The following is a 25,900-nucleotide window of genomic DNA, read 5'->3' on the forward strand; positions in this document are numbered from 1 at the left end:
ATTTAGTGATATTTCTTATAATCGCGCGAAGCGCGAAAAATATTACTAGTTAATAATAATTGTACTTCTTAATTAGTATACCATCCAAAAAAAAAATATTTAATTAATGTTATGATGGTGCGCTCTTATAGCAGTAAAAACCATTTCTTTCATACGAACAAAGGAGAGAATATTTGCGTTACTGTTTTAGACTTCATATTTGTCCCTCACGACTGTGTTTTTTTTTTAATTCTTTTTAATTAAAAGCAAAAGGCAATAGATGGAAGTTTTTATTAAGTACATTCTTATGTTGTTTTTAAGATTATGTGTAAAATAAATGGAAATTAACTATGATTAAGTAATAATAGTTGAGTTAAATAAAGTCACAAGTGCCGTTTATTTATTGGCTAGATATGTAAACATCTGGTGTGGTTAAATTTTTACCATCTTATCTCCTCCCGACTTCAAATCTATTTTGTACTATTTATAAATTGAGATGAATAAGATAATAAGTACTGATCAGAACTCTAAAGTTGACTATATTCTATAAGTAGTCTCAAAATCGTCATTGGGCCACTTGTGATAAGTAAACGTTTGGTTGACAAACTATATTCTAGTTTCTCTTTCTCTTTATTTTCTGAATGGATGAGTGATCAGTATAATTAGTCGCCATTATTTAAACCTTACAAATCTTCAGTTTGTCCACTTAGTAAATAGTTCAGGATTTAGGTCTGTACCAATCAAGTATCTTAAATTAGAAATTTTTATCTAGCAAATGATAATTATAAATAGCTAATTACCACTAAAAGATAGTGCTTTATGAAAATTTCTTTTTAAATTATAGCTCTGCCGATGAACAACTAATTAATACCAGAAAAAAAGGAAAAATAATAAAATACACGAGATGCCCTATACAGTTGGAGACTCAACCAATACAACAGCAAATCAGTTGATAACTATTTGCTGGGTCGAGCAATATTAATAAAAATAACATCTGGTCAAACCCAACCATCCACCAAAATGATACTAGCACAATATTACTAGTACTAATTAGCACTAGAATGAATCTTATATGCGTAAAAAAAAAAATTTAATTCCCATATTTTTCCTAATCAAGGCCTGAAAGAGACCTCTCTCTTACCTATGGCATGCCCCATGACTCACCTTAGTGTTATATATCTGGACAGGTATTATGTTGTTCATTTAATCTATCAAGTTTTCAGTGTCATGACCAGGGCGGAAGGGGTTCACCTGAACCCCCTTCGTCGAAAAATTACCTTGTATATATAAGGCAAAATATATTTTTTACCTCTATATATTATATTTTGAATCATCTTGATATAGACTAAAATTATAGCTTAGCAGTTAAGCGGACAAATCTTTGTAAGATCATTGGTTCAATTCTCACTAGCTACAATATCCTTAACTCTTTTTCTTTTTTGAACCCCCTTAACGAAAATCTTGCCTCCGCCACTGGTCATAACTTACTCCCAAATGGATATTTATATTAAGTCAATTTATGCGAAAAATATATGTCTTTCATACATACATATATTTCACTTAATTAATGGTTAAATGATATAAATTTTAACTTTAATTTACTTAGTTGTTAAGTGCTAAGGTTAATTAAATTATTTTGTTTGATGTAAATATCGAGTGCGAGTAAGTATTTATCTATTTTTTTTAGATGCGGAGGCCCCTCCCCCCCCCCCCCCATGTCATCGATCCCACCAATCCCAAGCACCTTTCCTTGCCTTCTCGTTTACCTGACATCAGAACAACAGTATGTTCAAACTAGTGCACTATAAATAACAAGAATTGCATGCATACCCAAGTCTCATCTAAGTAAACACAGAGTATATAGGAGTCAAAAAAGTGTGTGAAAAAAGAAAAAGGAATGGAGAATCAGCAGCAAAACCAAGTTAATGGAGGAAGCAAGAGAATTGTAGCTGTAGCTGAGAGTCCATTACCTTCTTCCAATAATGAACATCACGAGCCCCAGGTCTTCGATCCCTTCATTCATTTTTATGTTTTCTTACATTTCCCAAAAAATCTTGAAAATTCTCATGAAAATTAAACTGAAAAATTATGTAGAAACATGGATGGAAAAACTTCTTTGCATACGTGGGACCTGGTTTCCTTGTTTCTTTGGCATATCTTGATCCAGGGAATTGTAAGTTATGACTTATCTTTCTTTACGTGCCTCAAAGTTTTTTAGCTCCCATAAAAAAGTAACAAGACTTCAACTATTTATGCATGCCTAGTTTTTCTATTCAGTTTGTTTAAAACTAATAACTTGTTAATATTGTTGCAAATTATTAATGGTACAGTGGAAACTGATTTGCAAGCAGGAGCAAACCATGGATATGAGGTAATTAAAAATTACTATAAACTTTGGTATGGGCCAAAACTTTATATAGCTAGTATATATAGATATATATATTTTACTTATTCCTCAAAATTCTCAGCTTCTTTGGGTGATTCTCATTGGATTGATATTTGCTCTTATTATTCAATCACTTGCTGCTAATCTTGGAGTAAGCACTGGTAAGTTAGTCTAAATATCAATACCTTATATTCACATTTTAATATTGCATATTATATTTCCTATGGAAATTTAACTCTTTCCTCCCATTTTTGTTTTTCAGGCAAACATTTATCAGAATTATGCAGGGCTGAATACCCAGTATTTGTTAAGTACTGTCTATGGATTCTAGCTGAGATTGCTGTCATAGCTGCAGATATTCCTGAAGGCAATACTTGCAAACCTTCTAACAATTAAAGAAAAATGAACGACTTATCAAGTCAATAATTTTCTATATAATAGAACTAATGGAATCTTTTAGTAAGATAATAAAACATTAGTTTACTTATGATCACAATAATGTTCTGTACTAAACTTGTTTTTTTCTTCGGGTTTTTGTCTGTTCTATTATGTTAGAGTTTGAGTATACATGCATGAATGTGACATACATACTTCTATATTTTTTAAAGAAACAACTTGAAAGTATAAGGTCGTTGTCACATTATCTTACTAATTCTTTATCTATCAAATAATTTTTTTTTTTATTAAATGATTTATGTGTTCCTTCCGGCAGTGATTGGGACAGCTTTTGCTCTTAATATATTGTTCCATATTCCTGTTTGGGTTGGAGTTCTTTGCACTGGTGTGAGTACTCTCCTCTTCATTGGCCTACAGAGATATGGGGTAAGTTTGGTTAATTGCTGTTGGACCCCTTCATGTTTTATTTATTTTTCTATCACCCCCCAAACAACCACAAAAAGATTAGAACAAAATTGAAGGAACGTTTTAACTTTTAATTTACATATAGAAAACTTTTGTTTTGACACTTAACTAAATCTAAGGTTACTATCATGAAATTCACAAATTGATTAGGCATTTGCACAATATTTGCTTTACAATTTTGGTTGCTATAATATATGTAGAAACATTTGTTTGATCAGGAGTTTTCAAGTAAAATTATCCAAACTTTAACTATGTTTTTATCCATTTAAAGATCATACCAAGTGTAGTGAATAACTTCTAACTCTCGAGCTCTAATATGAATAATCACTCAACTAGCTCAACCACTCCATTCAGGAGAAGTTGTTAATAATTCACATAAATATTCCACTAAAAGCTAGACGTTTTCTCTAAAACTCTAACTCTATAGGTAAATTAAATGCTGTAGATATATGTTCAATCAAACTTCTTAAATGTTTTATTTAGAATTAAAACCACAGATTGCGTACGTAATCCCACTAGTTATAGTTTGTCTTTGTGATTGAGATTAGGTGTTTGGGTGTATTCTGGTCACTCTTTAAATAATGTATCAAAGTGTTGTTTTTACCATAACTGTTGAGAATCTTACTTTTGGTTTAGCTTTGAAATTGTTAGAATATTCTTTTCGAATTTGAAAATGATATTGAAGAAGCCTAGAGTTTCGTATCTTCCAAACATTCTATCACGTCAATAAAGTTGAAAATGATATTTAAAGTAGCTGATTGATGACCAAAACCATCCTATCTCAATCTTTACTTAATTACTGGTGGCAAAATGGTTAAAAGAAAACAGTTAATCATCCATATTATCCACTAAAAAATAGATTGAATAGTGATTTTTTTAAAAACGGGTTAAATATGGATAAGAACCATATTATCCATTTAGAAAACGGTTAACTAATGGGTTACCAATATGTTTAACTTTTATATTTGTAAAGCCTCAAATTGGAGGTTCCTCAAGTTTTGGAGACTACGAATTCTCCCAAAAGTGATCATATTTAAGAAGTCATGGATAATATGGTCACCCATATTATCAGCCGATTAACCCGTTTTTTATTCGTATTAAATATGGGTTGTCCATTTTTATTACACGTTTTCGACCCGAACTATATCCGCCCCCCTTTGACACTCCTACTTATACTTCTATTTGTAAGTAGGGGATAGGCAAATTAAATCAGCTCAAGAAAACACGACTTACTTAATCAACCTAAGTTTAGGCGGTTTAATGATACGTTCGGTCCATTTATTAAGTCAACTCATTTTGACATTCAGTCCGACCCTCATTTGACACTCCTATCTGTAAAAAAAATTCTCGTCCGTGCAGGTGAGAAAGCTAGAATTGCTAATAGCAGTGCTAGTGTTCGTAATGGCAGCATGCTTCTTCGGGGAAATGAGTTATGTGAAACCTCCTGCTAAACAAGTACTCAAAGGAATGTTCATTCCTAAGCTTAATGGCAATGGCGCCACCGCTGATGCTATTGCCTTGTTGGGTGCTCTCGTCATGCCGTAAGTTTCAAACTTCACTTTCATTTTATATGACAGTATTTGATTATATTAAATGCGAAATGACTTTTGACACATATTACGGTTTTAAACATATATATATGACTATAATAATATGTCATTAACAATAAAATGACAAGTTCAAAAGTTAAATTTTTTCAGGTGTTTGTCCCGTTATTAATTCTCTGTTTATATATGTTTACAGGCACAACCTCTTTCTTCACTCAGCGCTTGTGCTCTCTAGGAAAATACCACACTCAGTTCGTGGCATTAATGTAAGTAGCACAGATTTAAAGTTTTTCTTTTACGTTCCTTTGATTATTCAATAAATTTCTGCATATATTTTATTTTCATAAACACTATATATATATGCCAATTAGAGGAACTGAAAAATGAAGATGAATTTTGCAGGACGCATGTAAATACTTCTTGATAGAGAGTGGATTTGCACTGTTTGTAGCGTTCCTAATAAATGTGGCAGTTATCTCTGTTTCTGGTACTGTTTGCGGAGCTGACAATCTCTCTCAACAGAATAAAGATAGTTGTAGTGACATCACTTTGAATTCTGCTTCTTTTCTTCTCAAGGTTTACAATAATCCTGCCCTGGAGTATTATTATTATTTTTTTTTTCCTGGAAAATGATCATTTAATATAATAAATTAACTATCTGGTTATTAATATGTTTAATATTCGCAGAATGTACTTGGAAAATCAAGTTCTACTGTTTATGCTATTGCATTATTAGCCTCGGGACAAAGCTCTACCATAACTGGTACTTATGCTGGCCAATTTATCATGCAAGTAAGTGTACAAATTTTTCTATTTTTTTTTTCTTTTTCGTTGTCATTACAGTACTTATAAATAATGTCTAATTATCATATTGTTTTGTGTGAATTAGGGATTCTTGGATCTTAAGATGAAGACATGGTTAAGAAACTTGATTACTAGGCTTATTGCTATTACTCCAAGCCTTGTTGTTTCAATTATTGGAGGATCATCTGGAGCTGGCAGGCTAATCATTATTGCTTCAGTTAATATTACAGCTGCTTTTTATTATCCTTAGATCCTTTTTACATTTTTTAAAGGAAAAAATAACCTTGTTTGGGACCATTTTTCAGATGATACTTTCTTTTGAACTTCCATTTGCTCTCATTCCATTGCTCAAATTCAGTAGCAGTTCCACCAAGTTGGGACCACACAAGAATTCAATTTATGTAAGCCACGACCCTTATAATCACAATCGTTTTTTCAAAATAAACAGATTCTGAAAGCTTGACAAGATAAGTTATCGAATACTAATGTTTCGTTTTCTTTGATTATTTAGATTATCGTGATCTCGTGGATACTTGGGCTAGGAATCATTGGCATCAATATCTACTACCTCACCACAGCCTTTGTAGATTGGCTAATACACAACAATTTGCCTAAAGTTGGAAATGTGTTCATTGGGATCGTAGTATTTCCATTGATGGCTATCTATGTTCTAGCAGTGATTTACCTTATGTTTCGAAAAGACACTGTTGTTACCTACATTGACCCAATCAAGGACAATCCAAATGCTCAGCGCTATATGGAAGATGGAACAAACAACGTGGAATTGGTAGATCGTGTTCCTTATAGAGAGGATCTTGCTGATATCCCACTGCCACAATAAGTTTAATTCTTCTCGTTGTATCTCTTTGCACTCTTAATTTTGTGCTCTGTCCAAAAATAAAATAAAAGGGGTCTGTGTTATGGTGTCTATTTCATATATCTCACGATTTTGGCATTAGTTTGTAACTAGGTTCATCACCCAAATCTTGAATCACAGCACTTGAGTAAGCAACCAAACCTTGCATATCCAATTCCGTTCCGGTGTCATAGCAACTTTCATTCTAACAGTTTGTTTGGGTGATTGTTTCTCATTGTATTATATTGTATTATCAATTTAAATATAGTATTTGTTTTGATTGTTGCTTAAAATTTATTATAGTACATCATCTCAAGAAAGTACCTAAATGTAACGGTCCAAAATCCCAATCAGGGAATCGTGATGGTGGCGCCTAACTCCACTTGCTAGGCAAGCTAACACTTAAAGTTGTCCTCGTTTTTCACTTAAACACCCTATTTTAAGTCCGTTTCATTTGAACACTCTAACCATATCTCAAATGTGTCATTTAAACACAATTTGATGATGTGGCATAGTGCGTGTATTATACTATTTTTCTGAGCGTGAGAGATCAGTATTTCTATTTCATTTTTTTTTACTTTCTTTTTCCTCTTATCCTTTGGCAAGCAGAACACAAACGAGGTCGCCGGAAAAGCCAGAACTCCGCTACTAGGTCCAAAGAGGCGACAAACAACAGTATGTTATCAAGGTTTTAACATTTACATACCAACCACGAAATTAGTAATAGACAGAATACGAACGAATCTCCGGTACCACAACAATGGAACATCAGAAATGGTGATAAATGTCGCCGATTTTAATGGTAGCCGCTGAAATATTAAATGTCCGGTCACTTCTTTCAGTTCTTCTCTTTTATCAGTTAAAACAACAACAAAACAAATTAATAGAGATGAAGGAGGAAAGGAAATGAGTTATGGCCGGTGGTTGCTGGAATCGCCAGATTCTTTTTTGTTTCTTCCCTTTTTTCTCAACTCTGATTTTTTCTTCTCCTGTTAGCTAAAAGAAGGGATTTTCAACCCAAAAAAGAAAGAAAAAAAATTGACATAAACTTCTCCCTTCCCCAGATCTGAAAATCCAAAAACGGTACCTGTGTTTTTTTCCATATGCAGATGCAGATGGAAGGAAGGGAGAGTACCTGTGTTTCTTCGCATTGATTTTTTTCAATTTGGACGGCTGGAACTCAATTTACGGCTAACTAAAGCTCACCGGAGTTCTGCAGAATGTCGGAGCTGACGTTTTTAGTGATGGGATGGTCTAAAAATTTGTGGAAAGTTAGATTTGGAGGTGGAGAAAAATCTTCATTGTTTGGAATTTCTTGATTTGGCCTAGAATTGAGATGGAAAGTGATCACGCTCAACTGAGTCTCACAAAAGACTATGCGGGCGTTGCAAATATAATCTGAGTATTATTGCCCAGAGTCGAACCACAGGGAACTAACCTATCAATCACTACTGTCAGATTTACTAAATTCACACAATCTGTTTTCTCAAACTTTTGATTCACAATGGTTGATTTTCTAACAACTAAAGACTGAAAGTAATTAACAGCTGAAAATTAACTAAACTTGATGTGTAAACAGTAGGAATAAAGTCTAAGGCAATGGTTTCCCCCGTTGGTAATTTCCTTGGTTGTATATGTCTTATAACTACGATTTAGTTGTCTCTAACAATCATGAACGCTCAAGCTATCATAATTCTTTCTCAAGTAATTATGATAATCTACTAGACACACTCTCTCAAGCTACGCTAGCTAATTTCACAATACAATTCACTTAGATTGCACCCGGGGTTTCGTTATCTCTAATCCAACCCCTAAACCCTCGGTTATGACTCTCGTCTATACTCCGGGAGTGATGTTGTTCATACAATCACCTAAATATGCACTCTCTCTCAAGTAGATACATAATAAATAGGAACGGATAATTGAGGGCCCTTTCAACTAATCCACAATCAAAACATAGATGAACAATTAGAAATTAACAACCAAATCCAATTATATTAATAAAACAACCAAGTCATCCCCAATGGGTTCCACCAAAACCTTAGATTAAGGTTTTTAGCTACTCATGACAATGGGGAAATAAACTACTAAAAGATTCATAATCATAAATTGCAAGAAAAATAAAGAAGAATAAGGGTAATGATGTTTTGGGTGATCTCTCACACTTGTTTTCCTTGCCAAAGTACTCTCTAAAATATTACATGCCTCCCTTGGGCGAGTTCTATTGTTTAAATAGGGTTTTTGGGCTAAGAATTCCGTGTTTTGCACTTCAGTCCCTCAATTTTACGCCTCCTGCCGCGGTCCTACCGCGGTCACGCTAGGACCGCGGCCAAATGACCTCTCTAAATCTGCAATAGCTTCTCGCCGCGGTCCGACCGCAGTTAAGCCGGGACCGCGGCAGTTCATCTCCAGTTCTGGTTTGTGCATTTCACATGGTGCACTTGGCGGATATTATGCGATTGGCCTCTTTTTCCTCCATAATTGATCCCAAAAGTACTCCATAGCCTTCTTTTATTGTATGTAACCTGCAAAATATGAAAAGCACTAATAAGAGCATTTTGTTATCACTTTTACCATAAAAACTCTACGAGAAAGTGGTTCTTTTAGGGCTTAATCATAGTTCAATTCACCTATTATCAACACCCCAAAATCTTTGCTCGTCCTCGAGCAAGTTGAGCCACACTTCTAGGCCTAATCGTTCGATGCATTACCCGGTTTTATGTCACACCCGCCATTATGAAAGAACAACCTAAGCAGTGCAACAGCCACACATCAGATGAAGACTCTAATGCCATGCCACACACGTGCTTACTCTAGTTACTCTAAACCGAGGTGAAAACTTTCTTTTTCTTCCCGAGTCACATGCCCTCACATCATATTTTTGAGAGAAGTTCCACACATATAAAATCAAGCACAAGGAACTATAGATAGAAATAATTCACTCACTCTCAGCAAAGAACATTCACATGCCACACAGATACACCATAAGCTTGCCCTTAGTGTAATACTCTACTAATCGAGTTGTTTTACTCTAAGATCAAGAGGTCTTTATTTGGTTGTAATGTAGGCTAAGGGATGGGTAGGATATATTTGGATATAGTGACTAACCTCCCTAAGCACTTTTAATACATTTTTCCTTTATTCCGATTTTCATGTTCAGCCCAGTCATCCTTCCACACTTGTTTCATAAGCTATCCCCACTTTTCTAGGTGCAACTGGCTTTTCTTGCCATTCACTACTTTAGGACCGCCTATTTGCAAGGTCCTTCTTCTATATTTCAATATATATATATATTTTTTTTATTTTTTTCTTTTTTTTTCAACTACCATTGCACCATTCAAGTATTTTTCTGATTCCCTTTTCCTACTCTCTTATCACCCCACACTTTGACTTTTACACGATCTTTAACAATTCAAGTGCTTCTAGGAGGCAAAGGTCAAACAGTCAAGCTATTCAACACATGGATGTAGGTTATTGCAAGGTTATCAAAGAAACAGGCTTTAGGCTCAAAGGGGTTAACTATGGTGATACGTACAGGTGGATTCATAATTAGACCGGCTACACAAAGAAATGCCTCAATCATCTGTAAGACCAAACAACTTCTATTTCGCTTTGCAAACACACCGGGCAAGTTCTAGGTATCGCATGCAAGCATAGAATACAGGTATTTCCTCACACACACTTGGCATGTAACTCATTCCGAATTAGTTTGTCAACACACTCACATGAGTGTTCAAGCAAGACAAGGTGTGCACAATTAAGGCATAATTTACGAGTCTACCAACGAGCCTAGACGTCGCACCCTCAAGTTTGTTTAGTTATTAGCAGGTGTGTACATTATAGGTTGCATTCCTGCCCTTACCCATCTTAGTCCAAGAGAGTCTTCAGGGTCCTAAACATATCAAAGAAAAATCTACCTAACCCGGTTCAAGAAAAGCCCTTGGAAAAGAACCGTGGTCAAAAGAAAAACCAAGGGGGAATTACTACACTACCTAAAAAATAAAAAAATAAAAAATCTAAGTGGACTACTTCCCTCAAGAGTACTTGTCCAAGTGGTCCGTCCTCAGGAAGAGTCCCCTACCTTTTCTAATTTTTTTTTTTAAATCCGACTTTGACCCTCAAGAGACCCGTCGACAAGTGTCCGTCGTTGGGCCAAGTCAGTTACTTGTAAGATGAGTACATCCAATTATATACAACAACAAAGATACAGAACTACAACATACTCAATGTATATGTACACTAAGAATACACCACTAAAGCACGTCTCCCACCCCACACAAAAAATTATGGCATGTCCCCATGTCATATCACAAATAAAGAGCAGAAGGGTAAGAAGACTTCCCTGAGCATCAGTCGGAGTCGGAGACGGTGCTGGGGTCCACATGACAAGCCCTCCCCAAAGCACGGAACCAAGCCATAATCCGGTTCTCAGACCTGGCCTGCCGCTGAGACATGGCATCCATACACACATGTAGGCCATCAATTGAGGTGCGAAGATCTGCCACCTCGTCCTCCACAGAACGCAACATGGGCCGGCTGGACTGTGATCGAGAGAACCCTGCCCCAGTATGGGGTCGCCAAGAGGATCCGGCTCCCTCATAGGATCTCCTGGAAGGTGCAATGGGTGCTGTGGCGTCATCCTCATCATCAATCTCAATGGTTGTGGGTGCATCTCTGCCCACTGTGATCCTAGAAGCTCTGAATGGTGTTTTTGCGGCCAAAGCTCCATCTGTAGGACTGGTGGGGACACCTTTTAGCAGACACAACCTCGTCACCAATGAGGGGAAGTAAAACCCCTTAGATAGCAGAGATGACCGAAGGATCATTTCATCACCAATAATTCTCGCCACATCAAAGTCCCTCTTGGTGACGAAGCACCACACCAGTAGAGCCCGTAGGTGGTTCACATCTGTCGTGTTGCTTGTGGGCAAGAACCGGTTGCAAATGATGGTGAACCAGCACTTGGCCTCATGTGTGAACGACTTGGAGTGAAGGGTAATGTTTTCCTGTATCCAGATTGGTTGACCCTCTGCGCAGATTGTCGCAATCATATTGTTCCAAGAGACCCCTTGGGCATCGTGGTAATGATCAATGTCACCAGTAAACTGGGGCAACTGCAAGACCTGGCGAATCTTCCGAATTGAGGCATCCACTGCCCTGCTCCGCACAATCACCTTCCGGCCCAAATATTCCGGGCAGTTCGCGTAGAACTCCCGGACTATCATCGGGTTTGCCGTCTCAGGCTCATCAAACAAGAACTCCATCTCCCTTCTTCGGATTTCCTCATACATGTCTGCACTTTCCATACGGAGGGCAGCCCGGTCAACAGCAATCTCAGGGATAAAGGTTTTGGTGGCCTTAGCATGAAATGCGTCCTCTGGCCCTTGAGACTGGAACCTGGTTTCATCATATGTTGGCACGTGGGAAGTGCTTGCCGAGCCTCTTTACCTTTTTCGGGCCATATTACCTGCAAACAATTCAGGGCAACTATCAGATGCATCCTAAAATGTGCCATTCGGATGGTTACTCAGACTTCGCCACCCGATGGCACCAAACAGTTTCCATTAGCCAATCAATGCCAGGATACCCAATTAGTAAGTTGCCCCAAATAGCCAACCTCTACTACTACCTCACACCACTATCAATTTGTCAATTCCTCCAAATAATACCCCACACACCCCTCACCAGTGAAATATGTCAACTGCCACCACCACCACCAATTAAGAAGAGCACAAAGTGCTCCAAGATCTACAACACACCCCTGATTTTCGGCCATATAGGCCCCTCCACCAAGCTTCACCCTAAAAAATTTTGTTAGGCCTCCAAACATACTACAAATCCCCCACAAGTTAAGCATAATGAAAACTCAACCATCTAAGCATCAATCATGTCCAAAAGAAGCAAATAATGGAGAAAAAGGAATAAAAAAGAAAAAAAATTAAAAATTTGACACTACAACACTACCTAGGGTTAGTGGAAACTAAATTACACTAAGCTATGTGAAGAAAAGAGAAGAGAAGAGAAGAAGCTTACCTTGGAGATGAATGGAGTGAATGGAAGAAGAAGAAAGTTGGGGGAGATTGGGGATTTAGGGTTTTGGTTGTGAGGAAGATGAAAGAAGAGGGAAGGAGAGATGTGAGAGAAAAGAAAGGAAATGGGGGGGGGGGGGTTTATCGTGTGTTTTGGGGAAAAGGAGGGGGTAAGGGTAGTTAAGAGGGGGGGGGGGGAGAAAAGAAAGGAGAAAAACATAAAAAATTTCGGAACTTACCTGGCCTGGGCCCGATCTGGGCTGCCGCGGTCCTACCGCGGTTATGCTGGGACCGCGGTAGACCACTTTCAGAGAGGGTGTTGGACCGCGGTCCTACCGCGGTTACGTTGGGACCGCGGTAGAAAACTTCAGAGGGGGTCCTGGACCGCGGTCCTGCCGCGGTTACGCTGGGACCGCGATCTGGGCGTGTTCCTGCTACCTTTTTTTGATGGAGTTATGCATTACACTTACAACAAATTCGTGGGTTGCCTCCCACGCAGCGCCTGATTTAACGTCGCGGCACGACGCAAGTAGTTGAGCTCTTACTCCTTAATCTCGTATTGGGGTTCTTTCAAATTGGTCACCATTGTATCCCCTTTTTCTACAGCTATTCCAAGGTAATGTTTCAACCTTTGTCCATTGACGGAGAATTTGTTTGTCCCATCTTCCGACTCAATCTCAACAGCTCCACTTGCAAACATTTGCACCACTCTAAATGGCCCAGACCATCGGGACTTTAACTTACCCGAAAACAGTCTCAACCGTGAATTATACAATAGTACCATGTCACCGGGTTTAAAGTCTCTGTCTACGATGTGCTTGTCATGCATTTTCTTCATTCGTTCCTTGTAGAGCCTCGTGCTTTCAAAGGCTTGATATCTGAATTCCTCCAGCTCATGCAACTCCGTCAGTCGATTTTGTCCAGCTGCTTCAGGATCCATGTTCAATTGCTTCAGTGCCCATCAAGCTCGATGTTCTAGCTCCACAGGCAGGTGACAGGCCTTCCCAAATACCAACTTGTATGGTGACATACCTATTGGTGTTTTGAACGCAGTTCTATAGGCCCAGAGTGCGTCATCCAGCTTCTTTTCCCAATCAGTTCGGGTGGCATTCACAGTCTTCGCTAGTACACTCTTTATCTCCCTGTTGGACACTTCAACTTGCCCACTGGTATGTGGATGATAAGGAGTAGCCACCTTGTGGTGCACATCATACTTAGCAAGTGAGTGCCTCCGTCACTGATGATCGCTCTTGGTGTCCCAAACCGGGTGAATATGTTCTTTTTCAGGAATCCGACTACCACTCTTGCATCATTAGTGGGCAAGGCTGCAGCTTCCACCCATTTAGACACGTAATCCACCGCAACAAGTATGTACTTATTGCCAAATGAGCTGACGAAGGGACCCATGAAGTCAATCCCCCACACATCAAACACCTCTACTTCTTGAATTGGTTTCATTGGCATCTCGTGGCGACGGGAAATGTTTCCCGTCCTCTGTCATTCATTGCAGCCCTTTACCCAGAGGTGTGCATCTCTAAACACAGTTGGCCAAAAGAATCCAGCCTCGAGCACTTTCGCAGCTGTTCTGACCCCTCCAAAATGTCCTCCATATGCTGATGCGTGACAAGCCTGCAAAATTGAAGATTGTTCTATCTCGGGGACACACCTCCGGATAATGTTATCAACACATATTCGAAACAAATGAGGTTCATCCCAATAATACATGCGACAATCACAAAAGAACCTTTCTTTTGGACAGGTGAAAGGTCATAGGGAACAATACCGCAGGCCAGGTAGTTTGCAAAATCTGCATACCATGGCGCACCCTCAAGATTGGCTGCGAGCAGCTGCTCGTCTGGAAAGGTTTCCAGAATCTCTTCGACCTCGACTGATTTTTCAGCTCCTTCAAGTTGTGATAGATGATCAGCGACTTGATTTTCAGTGCCCTTACGGTCAAGAATTTCGAGGTCGAATTCTTGCAATAGCAGCACCCAACGAATCAGGCGCGGCTTAGACTCCTTTTTCTCAATGAGGTACCTGAGAGCTGCATGGTCAGTATACACAATTACCTTGGAACCAATCAGATATGATCGGAACTTGTCAAAAGCAAACACAACTGCCAACATCTCCTTCTCCGTCATTGTGTAGTTGAGCTGTGCACCGCTTAGCGTTCTGCTTGCGTAGTAAATCGGGTGCATCGGCTTATCTTTTCGTTGCCCAAGACTGCTCCTATAGCATAGTCGCTGGCATCACACATGAGCTCAAATGGTTTCTCCCAGTTGGGAGCAACAATGATGGGTGCAGTTATCAACTTCTACTTCAGTTCCTCAAATGCCAACCTGCAATCATTAGAAAACACAAAGGGCTGATCCTTTTCAAGGAGTTTGCATAATGGGTTAGCAATTTTGGAAAAGTCTTTTATGAAACGCCGGTAGAACCCGGCGTGACCAAGGAAACTTCTCACCGCCTTGACTGAAGTGGGCGGTGGTAACTTCTCAATCACGTCAACCTTAGCATGGTCGACCTCAATTCCTTTTCTGGACACTCGATGTCCCAGGACTATCCCTTCTTGTACCATAAAATGGCACTTCTCCCAGTTTAACACTAAGTTTGTCTCCACACATCTTTTGAGCACTCTGCTTAAGTTGTGAAGACAGTCTTCGAATGAGTCTCCCACCACGGAGAAATCATCCATAAAGACCTCCATAATATCCTCCACCATATATGTGAAGATGACTAGCATGCACCGTTGAAAAGTCGCTGGTGCATTGCAAAGCCCAAAGGGCATTCTCCGAAAGGCAAAGATGCCATACGGACATGTGAAGGATGTTTTCTCTCTATCTTCGGGGTCTATCGATATCTGATTGTACCCAGAATATCCATCTAAGAAACAAAAGTGCGATATTCCAGCCAGCCTGTCCAACATTTGGTCAATGAAGAGCAAGGGAAAGTGGTCCTTTCGGGTGGCGGTGTTCAATTTTCGGTAATCCATGCAGATTTGCCACCCTGTGACTGTACGAGTTGAGATCAACTCATTGTTGTCATTTTTCACAACAGTCATTCCCCCCTTTTTCCGAACACATTGGACAGGGCTGACCCAATTACTATCAGAGATGGGGAAAATGATTCCCGCATCTAACCATTTGATCACCTCTTTCTTTACAACCTCTTTCATGTTAGGGTTCAGCCTTTGTTGATGTTCCCTGGAAGGTCTGTGCCCCTCTTCCAGGAGAATCTTATGCATACAGAAGGCTGGGCTGATACCCTTTATGTCTGCCATGGTCCAACCAATGGTAGTCTTGTTATCCTTCAGTACCTGTAAGAGATTTTCTACCTGCACATCTAGCAAACAGGATAATATAATAACAAGTAAGGTCGAATCAGGGCCTAGGAATGCATACCTGAGGTGATATGGGAGTGGCTTCATCTCCAGCTTGGGTGGTTCCTCTATTGATGGCTTGGCTGGAGGAGTGACCCTTTTCTCCAGCTCAAGGGACTCGAACTGAGGTTCCCTTGACCAAAACCCTCGGCCTTCCAATGCCATCACCCATTCAGCTAATCTCTCACCATCCATTTCTTCTAAATTTGTCAGGCATGCCTCCAATGGATCTCTCACAGTTAGGGTCCTGTCATCTTCTTGCAGAATTATATCCACTGCCTCCACTAGAGAGAAATTCGCATATTCGCTGGGTCTCCTCATTGATTGCTGAACATTGAATATGACTTCTTCATCGTTCAATCTCATTTTAAGTTCCCCAGTCTCACAGTCTATCAGTGCTCTCCCAGTGGCCAAAAATGGTCTCCCCAAAATAAGGGGTATCTCCTCATCCACCTGACAATACAGAATCACAAAGTCTGCAGGGAACACTAACTTCCCCACTTGTACCAGCACATCATCAGAATACCAGTTGGTCTTTTCACAGTGCGATCAGCCAGTTGGAGCAGCATAGAAGTCGGCCTGGCTCTGTCGATGCCCAATTTGGTGTACACTGCCAGCGACATCAGATTTATGTTGTCTCCCAAATCACATAACGCCTTTGCAAAGGCATAACTCCCAATGGTGCATGGAATAGTAAAGCTACCTGGATCGGACATCTTTTGGGCCATCGGTTTTGCCACTACTGCGCTGCAGGTCTGTGTCAGAGTTACTGTGGATAGATCCTGAAAATCAAACTTCCTTGACATTAAATCTTTCATCATCTTGGCATAACCGGGCATCTCCCTCAAGGCATCCATCAATGGAATATTCAACTGGATTTGACGCAGCATCTCCATGAACTTTTTGTATTGGTCTGCCTTCTTTTGCTTGACCAGTCTCTGAGGGAAGGGTGCAGGTATCACCCTTTGTGCATTGCTGGCTGGCTTCTCTCTGTTAGGAGTTTCTGGCTCAAGAGGTGCCACCTGTTCTGCAACTTGCTCGGTCTCCTTTTCTTTGCCTTTTTCCTCCTGACTCTGCTCAACCACTACTTCAGTGAGTTCTGTTGGTTCTTCTACCTCTAATTGAACTGGAGTAGCTGGTGTAGTATTCTTGCTGGCTTGTGCAATTTCCTACTCTCTATCTAAATCTCTACCATTCCTGAGACTGACTGCCATCAGCTGATTCGGGTGTTGCTCCTTGGGATTTATGTTCGTATCTGCAGGTAAAGTTCCCGGAGGACGGTTGTTCAAGGCCATGTACAGCTGACCCAGTTGCTTTTCAATATTCTTTATGGCTGAATCATGTACTGTCAATTTTTTCTGCACTTTATTATTTGTCCCAATGAGTTGTTGAAGCATACCCCTGATCTCCATCATGTTGTTATCTTGCTGCTGAGGGGGTGGTTGATAAACCAATTGCTGCTGATTCTGCTGTGGATAACCCTGTGGTTTCTGATAAGTCACTGGCACTAATTGGTTTTGAGGGTGAATACCCCCAAGCTGCTGCATATTAGGCCTGTACTGCTGATTTTGCTGCGGTCTCCATTGTTGTGCTTCTTGTCTCTGACCCCCATAGTTGTTGACATAATTCATATCTTCCCGGACCCCTTGATTTTCACCTTCTCCGCTCCATGAGCACACATAGGACTGATTAATACACGGTGTACATAGTCCTCCATTTGTTGTATCAACGATGTGCACCTGTTTTGTACCCATCTCATCAATCTTCTTTGTCAGTAGGCTCATCTGGGTTAGGAGTGTGGCCATGTTCTCTTCCTGCGAATTATTGGGATCAAGTGGAACTGAATGCACTATGGGTGCCAGTGTTGCACTTCTAGTCATCCACCCCGCATTTTGTGACATCTTATCGAGGAGAATTTTGCACTCGGTGAATGTTTTGCTTAAGAAAGCACCTCCAGCTGAAGCATCCACATTCTCTTTCAAGTTGTTAGCTAGACCCATGTAGAATCTCTGGCCGAGCATCTGGTCTGGAATGCCATCATGAGGACACTTCACAAGCATCCTTTTAAATCTCTCTCAAGTTTCTTGCAAGGACTCCGTGGACTGCTGCCTAAACTGTAATATGGCATCAATTTGCTGTGCAGTCTTGTTAGGCGGATAGAACTTGTTCAGAAACTGCTTAACTAATTCCTCCCAAGTGGTAATAGAGTTGATAGGGAGCGAATTTAACCAAGTCTGAGCTGCCCCGGTTACTGAGAATGGGAACAAGAGCAGTTTGATAGCTTCATGGGTTACATTGGGTTTCCTTTGGGTCATGCAAATTGAAAGAAAATTTTTCAAGTGTTGTTGAGGGTCTTCAATGCTTGACCTGGATAACAATCCCTTATTTTGCAGCAGATGCAGCATGTTATTGGTGATCTGGAATGTCTCCGCTTGAATTGCGGGCACAGCTATGGCAGTGGCCAGATTGTCAGTTGTAGGCTGTGCCCAGTCATAAAGTGCAGCCTCGGGCACAAGAGGTGCCACTCCTCTGACATTTAAGTCAGCTGGCTCATCCCTGATGTTTCCGTTGACGTTATCTACGTCACCCATCTCAAATTCGAGTTGGTGTGTTGGTTGAGGTTGTTGAAGTCCTTTGTTGGCACGGTTCAATGCCCTGAATATTTTCTCGGGGTCTGAGAGTCCTTCTAGTAGTTCTCCAGTCCTCGAACAATTTCTAGGCATACACCTGCTTTCCACAAGATTTCAAACGTTAAAATTTCAATGAAAAGATTGGTATAGAGAAAACTGACTACACTTAGAATTTTTGTATTTCTTTCAATTGTAATTGATAACACCGTTAATTCCCCGGAAACGACGCCAAAATTTGATCACGCTCAACTGAGTCTCACAAAAGACTATGCGGGTGTTGCAAATATAATCTGAGTATTATTGCCCAGAGTCGAACCACAGGGAACTAACCTATCAATCACTACTGTCAGATTTACTAAATTCACACAATCTGTTTTCGCAAACTTTTTAATTCACAATGGTTGATTTTTTAACAACTAAAGACTGAAAGTAACTAACAGCTGAAAATTAACTAAACTTGATGTGTAAACAGTAGAAATAAAGTCTAAGGCAATGGTTTCCCCGCTGATAATTTCCTTGGTTGTATATGTCTTATAACTAGGATTTAGTTGTCTCTAACAATCATGAACGCTCAAGCTATCATAATTCTTTCTCAAGTAATTATGATAATCTACTAGACGCACTCTCTCAAGCTACGCTAGCTAATTTCACAATACAATTCACTTAGATTGCACCCGGGGTTTCGTTATCTCTAATCCAACCCCTAAACCCTCGGTTATGACTCTCGTCTATACTCCGGGAGTGATGTTGTTCATACAATCACCTAAATATGCACTCTCTCTCAAGTAGATACATAATAAATAGGAACGGATAATTGAGGGCCCTTTCAACTAATCCACAATCAAAACATAGATGAACAATTAGAGATTAACAACCAAATTCAATTATATTAATAAAACAACCAAGTCATCCCCAACGGGTTCCACCAAAACCTTAGATTAAGGTTTTTAGCTACTCATAACAATGGGGAAATAAACTACTAAAAGATTCATAATCATAAATTGCAAGAAAAATAAAGAAGAATAAGAGTAATGATGTTTTGGGTGATCTCTCACACTTGTTTTCCTTGCCAAAGTACTCTCTAAAATATTACATGCCTCCCTTGGGCGAGTTCTATTGTTTAAATAGGGTTTTTGGGCTAAGAATTCCGTGTTTTGCACTTCAGTCCCTCAATTTTACGCCTCCTGCCGCGGTTACGCTAGGACCACGGCCAAATGACCTCTCTGAATCTGCAATAGCTTCTCGCCGCGGTCCGACCGCGGTTACGCCGGGACCACGGCAGTTCATCTCCAGTTCTGGTTTGCGCATTTCACATGGTGCACTTGGCGGATATTATGCGATTGGCCTCTTTTTCCTCCATAATTGATCCCAAAAGTACTCCATAGCCTTCTTTTATTGTATGTAACCTGCAAAACATGAAAAGCACTAATAAAAGCATTTTGTTATCACTTTTACCATAAAAACTCTACATGAAAGTGGTTCTTTTAGGGCTTAATCATAGTTCAATTCACCTATTATCAAGTATCTTTGGGCCGTTTTAGCCCAACAATTGGTATCAGAGTCCAGGTTCGGCGGGACGAGTACGGAGAGGGCAAAGTGATAGTGCGGGGCGGTGCGCACACAAGAAGAAGCTAGTTGCGGGCTTCGGTTGCCATAATACTCTAATAATATGGATGGTACACAATGAATCTCGCAATTTGATCTGTGGATCATTACAATGGGCCACATGGAACTAAGTTCGAGGGGGGAGACCCGTGAATCGTGGTAGTGGGCCACGTGGAACTTAGTTCGAGGGGGAGATTGTTGGGTGTGCGAACAAAGTCCCACATCGGTAGCTGAACAGATTGGCAGTCTACATATAAGGTGTAGGGATCTCTTAATGGTGTGAGGCCTTTTGGAAAAAATCGTGCGGGCTTGGCCCAAAGCGAACAATATCACACCACGTTAAGAGTATCTTTGGGCCGTTTTAGCCCAACATACACCATAGGAAGAGACATACTTTAATAGTGCACATTTGATCAACTAATCACTTGTTATTACCCCATATGAACCTACTTCATGGGATCCCCAATCACATAGGTTGGGTTACCATCATTGTTGATACATCTCAAATTGGCAAAAGGCTCAACCCCTCGATGTTTTACTTATAAGTCAAAGGATCGGCCAAATCCTCTTTTGACTACACATAATATGTATAAAAATTTTTTATCTCTAAACAATTGCTTTATGACATTATATCTTAGTAAAAATGTGTCTACTTTTCCCATTGAAAGATTTATTTTCTTACAATGGCTATTGCACCTTGGCAATCCCAATTCCTCGACACAAATATTGTCGGTTTAATTCCTAGTGGAATACACGCCAATAGGTTGCTTAATCAGCTTCACCGCCAGGCAATTTTAATATCATAACACCTACCAAAAGTGATCACACAACAACTAGCTAGTTTTTTCTCATCTGAATCAGAGATTCAATATCATCACTGTATCTTTCTAATACAATGGAAAATCCGCATACCAAATACTAACTTATAGTATTTCTCAAATAAAGCATAAAATCATCTCAAATGAAATAAAACTTGACTTCTGTACAAGTGCCTTTTGAGACATCTTTCAACACATAAGAATTTAGTTTCTTTTTGTATCTTCCATAGTCAAGTACCAAAGAAAATTTTCTAAATACAGAAGCAACCTTAATTACAGAAATATCTCAAATCAGTAGAAAACGGATCATAATTCAACGATTCTCTTCACCCAAATGACTAAGAGACCCAAAGCACCATAACTTTTTGAAGTCAGAAATACAACAAATTTTCGATCTTCCAATACAAATTTTTGCCACAAAAAGTCTCATTTTTGTAAGGCTTCAATATTATAATTTTAATAAACAATTTTTCTAATTTTTTCCCTCTTCATAGGATCAAGCTAGATAACTCAGGACTCCATGGTCCCCCACATTTACGAAAATTTCAAGTTAAGGAGATAACATTTGCACAACTCATAAAAAGTTCCACCAATTTATAAATAATAAGCTAATAATATAACTTCACCCAATAAGTCACGAGAATACGAAACACGAAGGTCTTATCTTATCTATTATTCCTATCATACTAATACGGAGGAGATTTATAAAATTAACACATCAATCATCATCTTCCCTTCCATCAAAAAGATCTATCAAATTCTATTTGACATGATCATGTATAGTAAATTATTCACTCTTTTATAATTCTCATAGAATTAGCAAAGAACTTATACAACTTGGATGAAATCAATCATGCTTTTATATCTAACACACCAAATTCAAAATTCAGATTTATTGAAATTGAAATATTAATTTAAACCCACTATCTTAGAACTTTCAAGATTTTCAAAAATAGATAACAATAAAAGTCTACATTTGTAGGCTTAGGCGCATTTAAATACTATAAAAAGTGTCAATTTAGTGGTGCAATTTACCTTCCATAATGCGATAACGCACAAAATTAAAATAGCAACTTGATTAACATTTCGTTGCTCACAAAAATAATTTCAATAAAGAGTGGTATTCTCCATAAGACCATTGTGCAAACTTGAAGTGTAGGTTCCATTTCAGAATTAGAACAATAACTTGGACAACATCAAATTTGATTCTCCATAAAAAAAAAAGTGAAAATATCCTTAAGATTGTTGGAAAAATTGGATGATTATGGAGAATAAGGTCTAGCTTGAGGCGTGTCAAAGACACTGTCCTTAAGGATATTTCGCACACACCGTGATGAATAAAATTAGGCGTATCCCACAGAATTAAACAAGCTCTTCTAGTATAAACTAGGAGCAGAAACAACAAAGATCAACAAAGGCAACCCAGCATAATAGAAGAAAAGTTTTACTTTCTTCCACCTTCCAAAATGAACACAAACATATACTTATATATAGTCCAAATTGGACATCTGATTGAATGTAACATTGCATATTAAAGTAATGTTATCAAAGTTAAGAAATATTTTCAATAAGAGACGTTACATATCTTTAGACCAATAAAGCCGAAAACGTTTCAAATAGCAAATTGATTATCATAATAAATCAAACTTATTTTGATAGCCATAATGATATTCATTCAAGGTTAGTAAAAATATTATATTCAAAGCTAATAAATTTTCAGTTGTAGATAATAAATATATTTAATAAATTCGTATAATAAAGACCCATTAAGATAATATTAAAAGAATGGACCAAGACATCAATTAGAATATTTCTTTTTGAGATATTAAAATTATTTTTTCCAACATCCCTTAGCGTAAAAGTTATCACGGGATTAGCTAATACCCAAACTAAACAACTAAACATGGGATAAAGTAATCCCAAACTTTTTCCCGAAATTATTATTCTTATTCCATGTACCTGTAACGACCCGGCCGGTCGTTTTTGGAATTTACGCCCCGATCCCCCATTAACTGCTTTCTCTAAGTTCATTTCTGCTATTTTGGTTTGCCGGGACGTTCGGTATTAGGATTCGGAGTGTTTTGGGACACTTAGTCCCTAAATGAGAGTTTAAGAGTTGAAAAATGGTCCGTCTTCGGAACAGTGTGAAGACGACCTCGGAATGGAAATCCGATGGTTCCGTTAGCTCCTTAGGTGATTTCGGGGTTGGGAGCGTGTTCGAAATGTTATCTGGAGGTCCGTAGCTCATTTAGGCTTGAAATGCCGAAGTTTGGATTTTTGAAGTTTCCGGTCCGATAGTGAGTTTTTGATCCGAGGGTTGGAATTGAATTCCGGAAGTTGCTGTAGCTCCGTCATGTCATTTGGGATGTGTGTGCAAAATTTCAGGTCATTCGGACGAGGTTTGGTTAGGTTTTTGATCGAAAGCGTATTTGGTTAGAATTTGAAGTTCTTAGGCTTGAATCCTTGATTTAATCGGGTTTCCGGTGTTGTTTGGGGTGTTTTGAGGATTGGTGCAAGTTGGAATAAGGTATTAGGTGGTATTGGTGCTTTTGGTTGAGGCCCCGGGGGCCTCGGGATGATTTCGGGTGGTTAACGGGGAAATTTTCTAAGTTGTTGCAGCTGGTATGTTTTCTCTTCTGGTATTTTCGCTTCTGCGGTTTGGGAACCGCAGAAGCGGAGCCGCAGAAGCGGCTTCCTCATCGCAGAAGCGACTTCCTCATCGCAGAAGCAATTTTTGGCTTCCCCTCAGAGACCGCAGAAGCGGTCATCTTTCTGCAGAAGCGGAACCGCTGGAGCGGTCATGTGTCCGCAAAAGCGGAATTTCCCCCTTTAATGAGAAATCGTAGAAGCGGTTGTTTTGCCGCTTAAGCGGGACCGCAGAAGCGGTCCCTTGTCCGCAGAAGCGGAAATGTCTGGGCAGAAATAGGAAATTTCGAGGGTTTAATTTCATAAGTTTGAAAATTAATTTTGAGCTCGGGCAAGGGCGATTCTGAGAGGATTTTGGAGAGGAGATTATTGGGTAACATTTCTATGATCCTTTCTAATTATATTTTATCATTTAGTAGTTAAATCCACCTTTTAAATTCGAATTAAGGATCAAAAATGGAAGAATTTGGGTGAAAGTTCATTGACTAAACTATTGGGTTTTGAGGGAGCATTCGACCTCCGATTTCTGAGATTTTTATATGGTTAGACTCGTGAGAGTACGAGGTTTCTGAAAATGTGAAAATTATTCGGTTCCGAGATGTTGGCCTGAGGGGCGTTTTGGTCATTTCACCTATTTTCGCGCCTTAGCTTTAATTTCAATAGTGGAATCAGTTGTTTGCAATATTATTTACGATTTGTAATTTAATTGAATAGATTTGCGCCATTTGGAGTCGGATACTCGTGGCAAGGGCATCGTTCCCTAGTTGACTTCGCACCGGTTCGAGGTAAGTGGCTTGCCTAACCTTGTGTGGGGGACTTCGTCCCTTAGGATGTGATAATTGGTAATTGAATGCCTTGTACGTGAGGTGACGAGCGCGTACTTGAGCAAATTGTTGAAACCCGGATTTTTACTTAAATACTTGATTTGGATTCTCTTTCATATTTGCCTTACTTTACTTGCTTTTATAGCCTGTGCTAGCGTAGAAGAGCATGTTTAATTGATCCAAGCTGCCTATTTGTTTAAATTGTCTTAACTGTGATTACGTGGAGCATGTTAGGCCAGTATTATTTGATGCCTTGTATTGTTGTACTTAAATTTCTGAATAATTCGTTGATGTTGGTTGCACATTTATATTGGGACTACAGATGCGGATTCCGGGAGTTCCCCCTTGATTGTTTACTTTGGGACTACGGGTTTGATTCCCGGGAGATCCCCCTGTACTTTTATTTTGGGACTACGGGACGGTATCCCGGGAGATTTCCCTGCACTTTTATTTTGGGACTACGGGACGGTATCCCGGGAGATCCCCCTGCACACTGATGATTGGATTACGGGACGGTATCCCGAGAGATCTTTTGATATCGATATGAGATTTGGACTACGGGACGGTATCCCGGAAGTTCCATTGGACAGTTGAAAAAGGGCTACAGGACGGTATCCTGGGAGACCCCCGTCGGTATTCTTGTAATTTTGCTGTATTTACTCTGTGTTTCTGTTTTGTCTTGCAGTTCTATATTTCATTGATCTGTCTTATCACATCGCTGTGTTCATTAGTTTTCTTCAGACTTCGATACTGTTAATATCTTGCTATTTTATTGTTTCTGTCTCAGTAGGGCCCTGACCTTTTCCTCGTCACTACCCAACCGAGGTTAGGCTTGGCACTTACTGAGTACCGCTGTGGTGTACTCACGCCTCTTCTGCGCATGTTTTTCATGTGCAGATCCAGGTGCTTCTGAGCAGGCGTACCGCCAGTAGCTGTCAGGGAGCGTATTGGGGACTTGAGGTATACATCTGCTACGTCCGCAGATCCATAAAGTCTCCTTCTCATTTTATCCATAGTTGTTAGATGTTATTTCGATCCCTCTTTGTATTAGACTATTCTGGTGACTAGAGCAGTGTAAGATTTCTTATAGCCTGTGTTGCCCGTGGGTTTCCGGGTCTTGGAGGTTATTTCAGTATTTTGTATTAAAGTGTATGTGCCAGGCGACAACTGTATACATTACTCATGTTATTTAGCTTCGAATATAAATTTCGCAAATATTGTTACTTCCGCAATGTGTTATGCTTACCTAGTCATGAAGACTAGGTGCCGTCATGACGTGTTCACAATTGGTGAACTAGGGTCGTGACAGTACCAAACGATCCCTAAGGGAATAATTTGTGAGAAATTTTTTATCTATTGCATATACCAGCAGCTCAATGAATATATCACACGTGCATTGTTCTCACTAAAACCATAATTAATCAATACTCATCTTTATCTTAATTTATTACTCATAGCCTGTTTGGCCAAGCTTATTTTTTTGACCAAAAGTATTTTTTTAAGTCAAAAGTGTTTTTTTCTCCAAAATTAAGGTGT

The 25,900-nt window shown here is 39.3% G+C and overlaps 1 protein-coding gene across 1 annotated transcript; it reads left to right on the forward strand.

Annotated features, from left to right (window-relative positions):
• Positions 1,785-6,710, forward strand: LOC109225377 (metal transporter Nramp5-like). The gene is made up of 13 exons (XM_019390014.1): positions 1,785-1,981; positions 2,074-2,152; positions 2,310-2,350; positions 2,448-2,526; positions 2,628-2,732; positions 3,078-3,187; positions 4,586-4,767; positions 4,970-5,039; positions 5,176-5,349; positions 5,461-5,565; positions 5,663-5,794; positions 5,883-5,978; positions 6,089-6,710. Exons 1-13 carry the CDS (start codon positions 1,877-1,879, stop codon positions 6,416-6,418), a joined length of 1,608 nt encoding a protein of 535 aa, XP_019245559.1. The 5' UTR covers positions 1,785-1,876; the 3' UTR covers positions 6,419-6,710.

This window comes from Nicotiana attenuata, chromosome 5 (assembly GCF_001879085.1).
Source record: "Nicotiana attenuata strain UT chromosome 5, NIATTr2, whole genome shotgun sequence".
NCBI classification, from domain to species: domain Eukaryota; kingdom Viridiplantae; phylum Streptophyta; class Magnoliopsida; order Solanales; family Solanaceae; genus Nicotiana; species Nicotiana attenuata.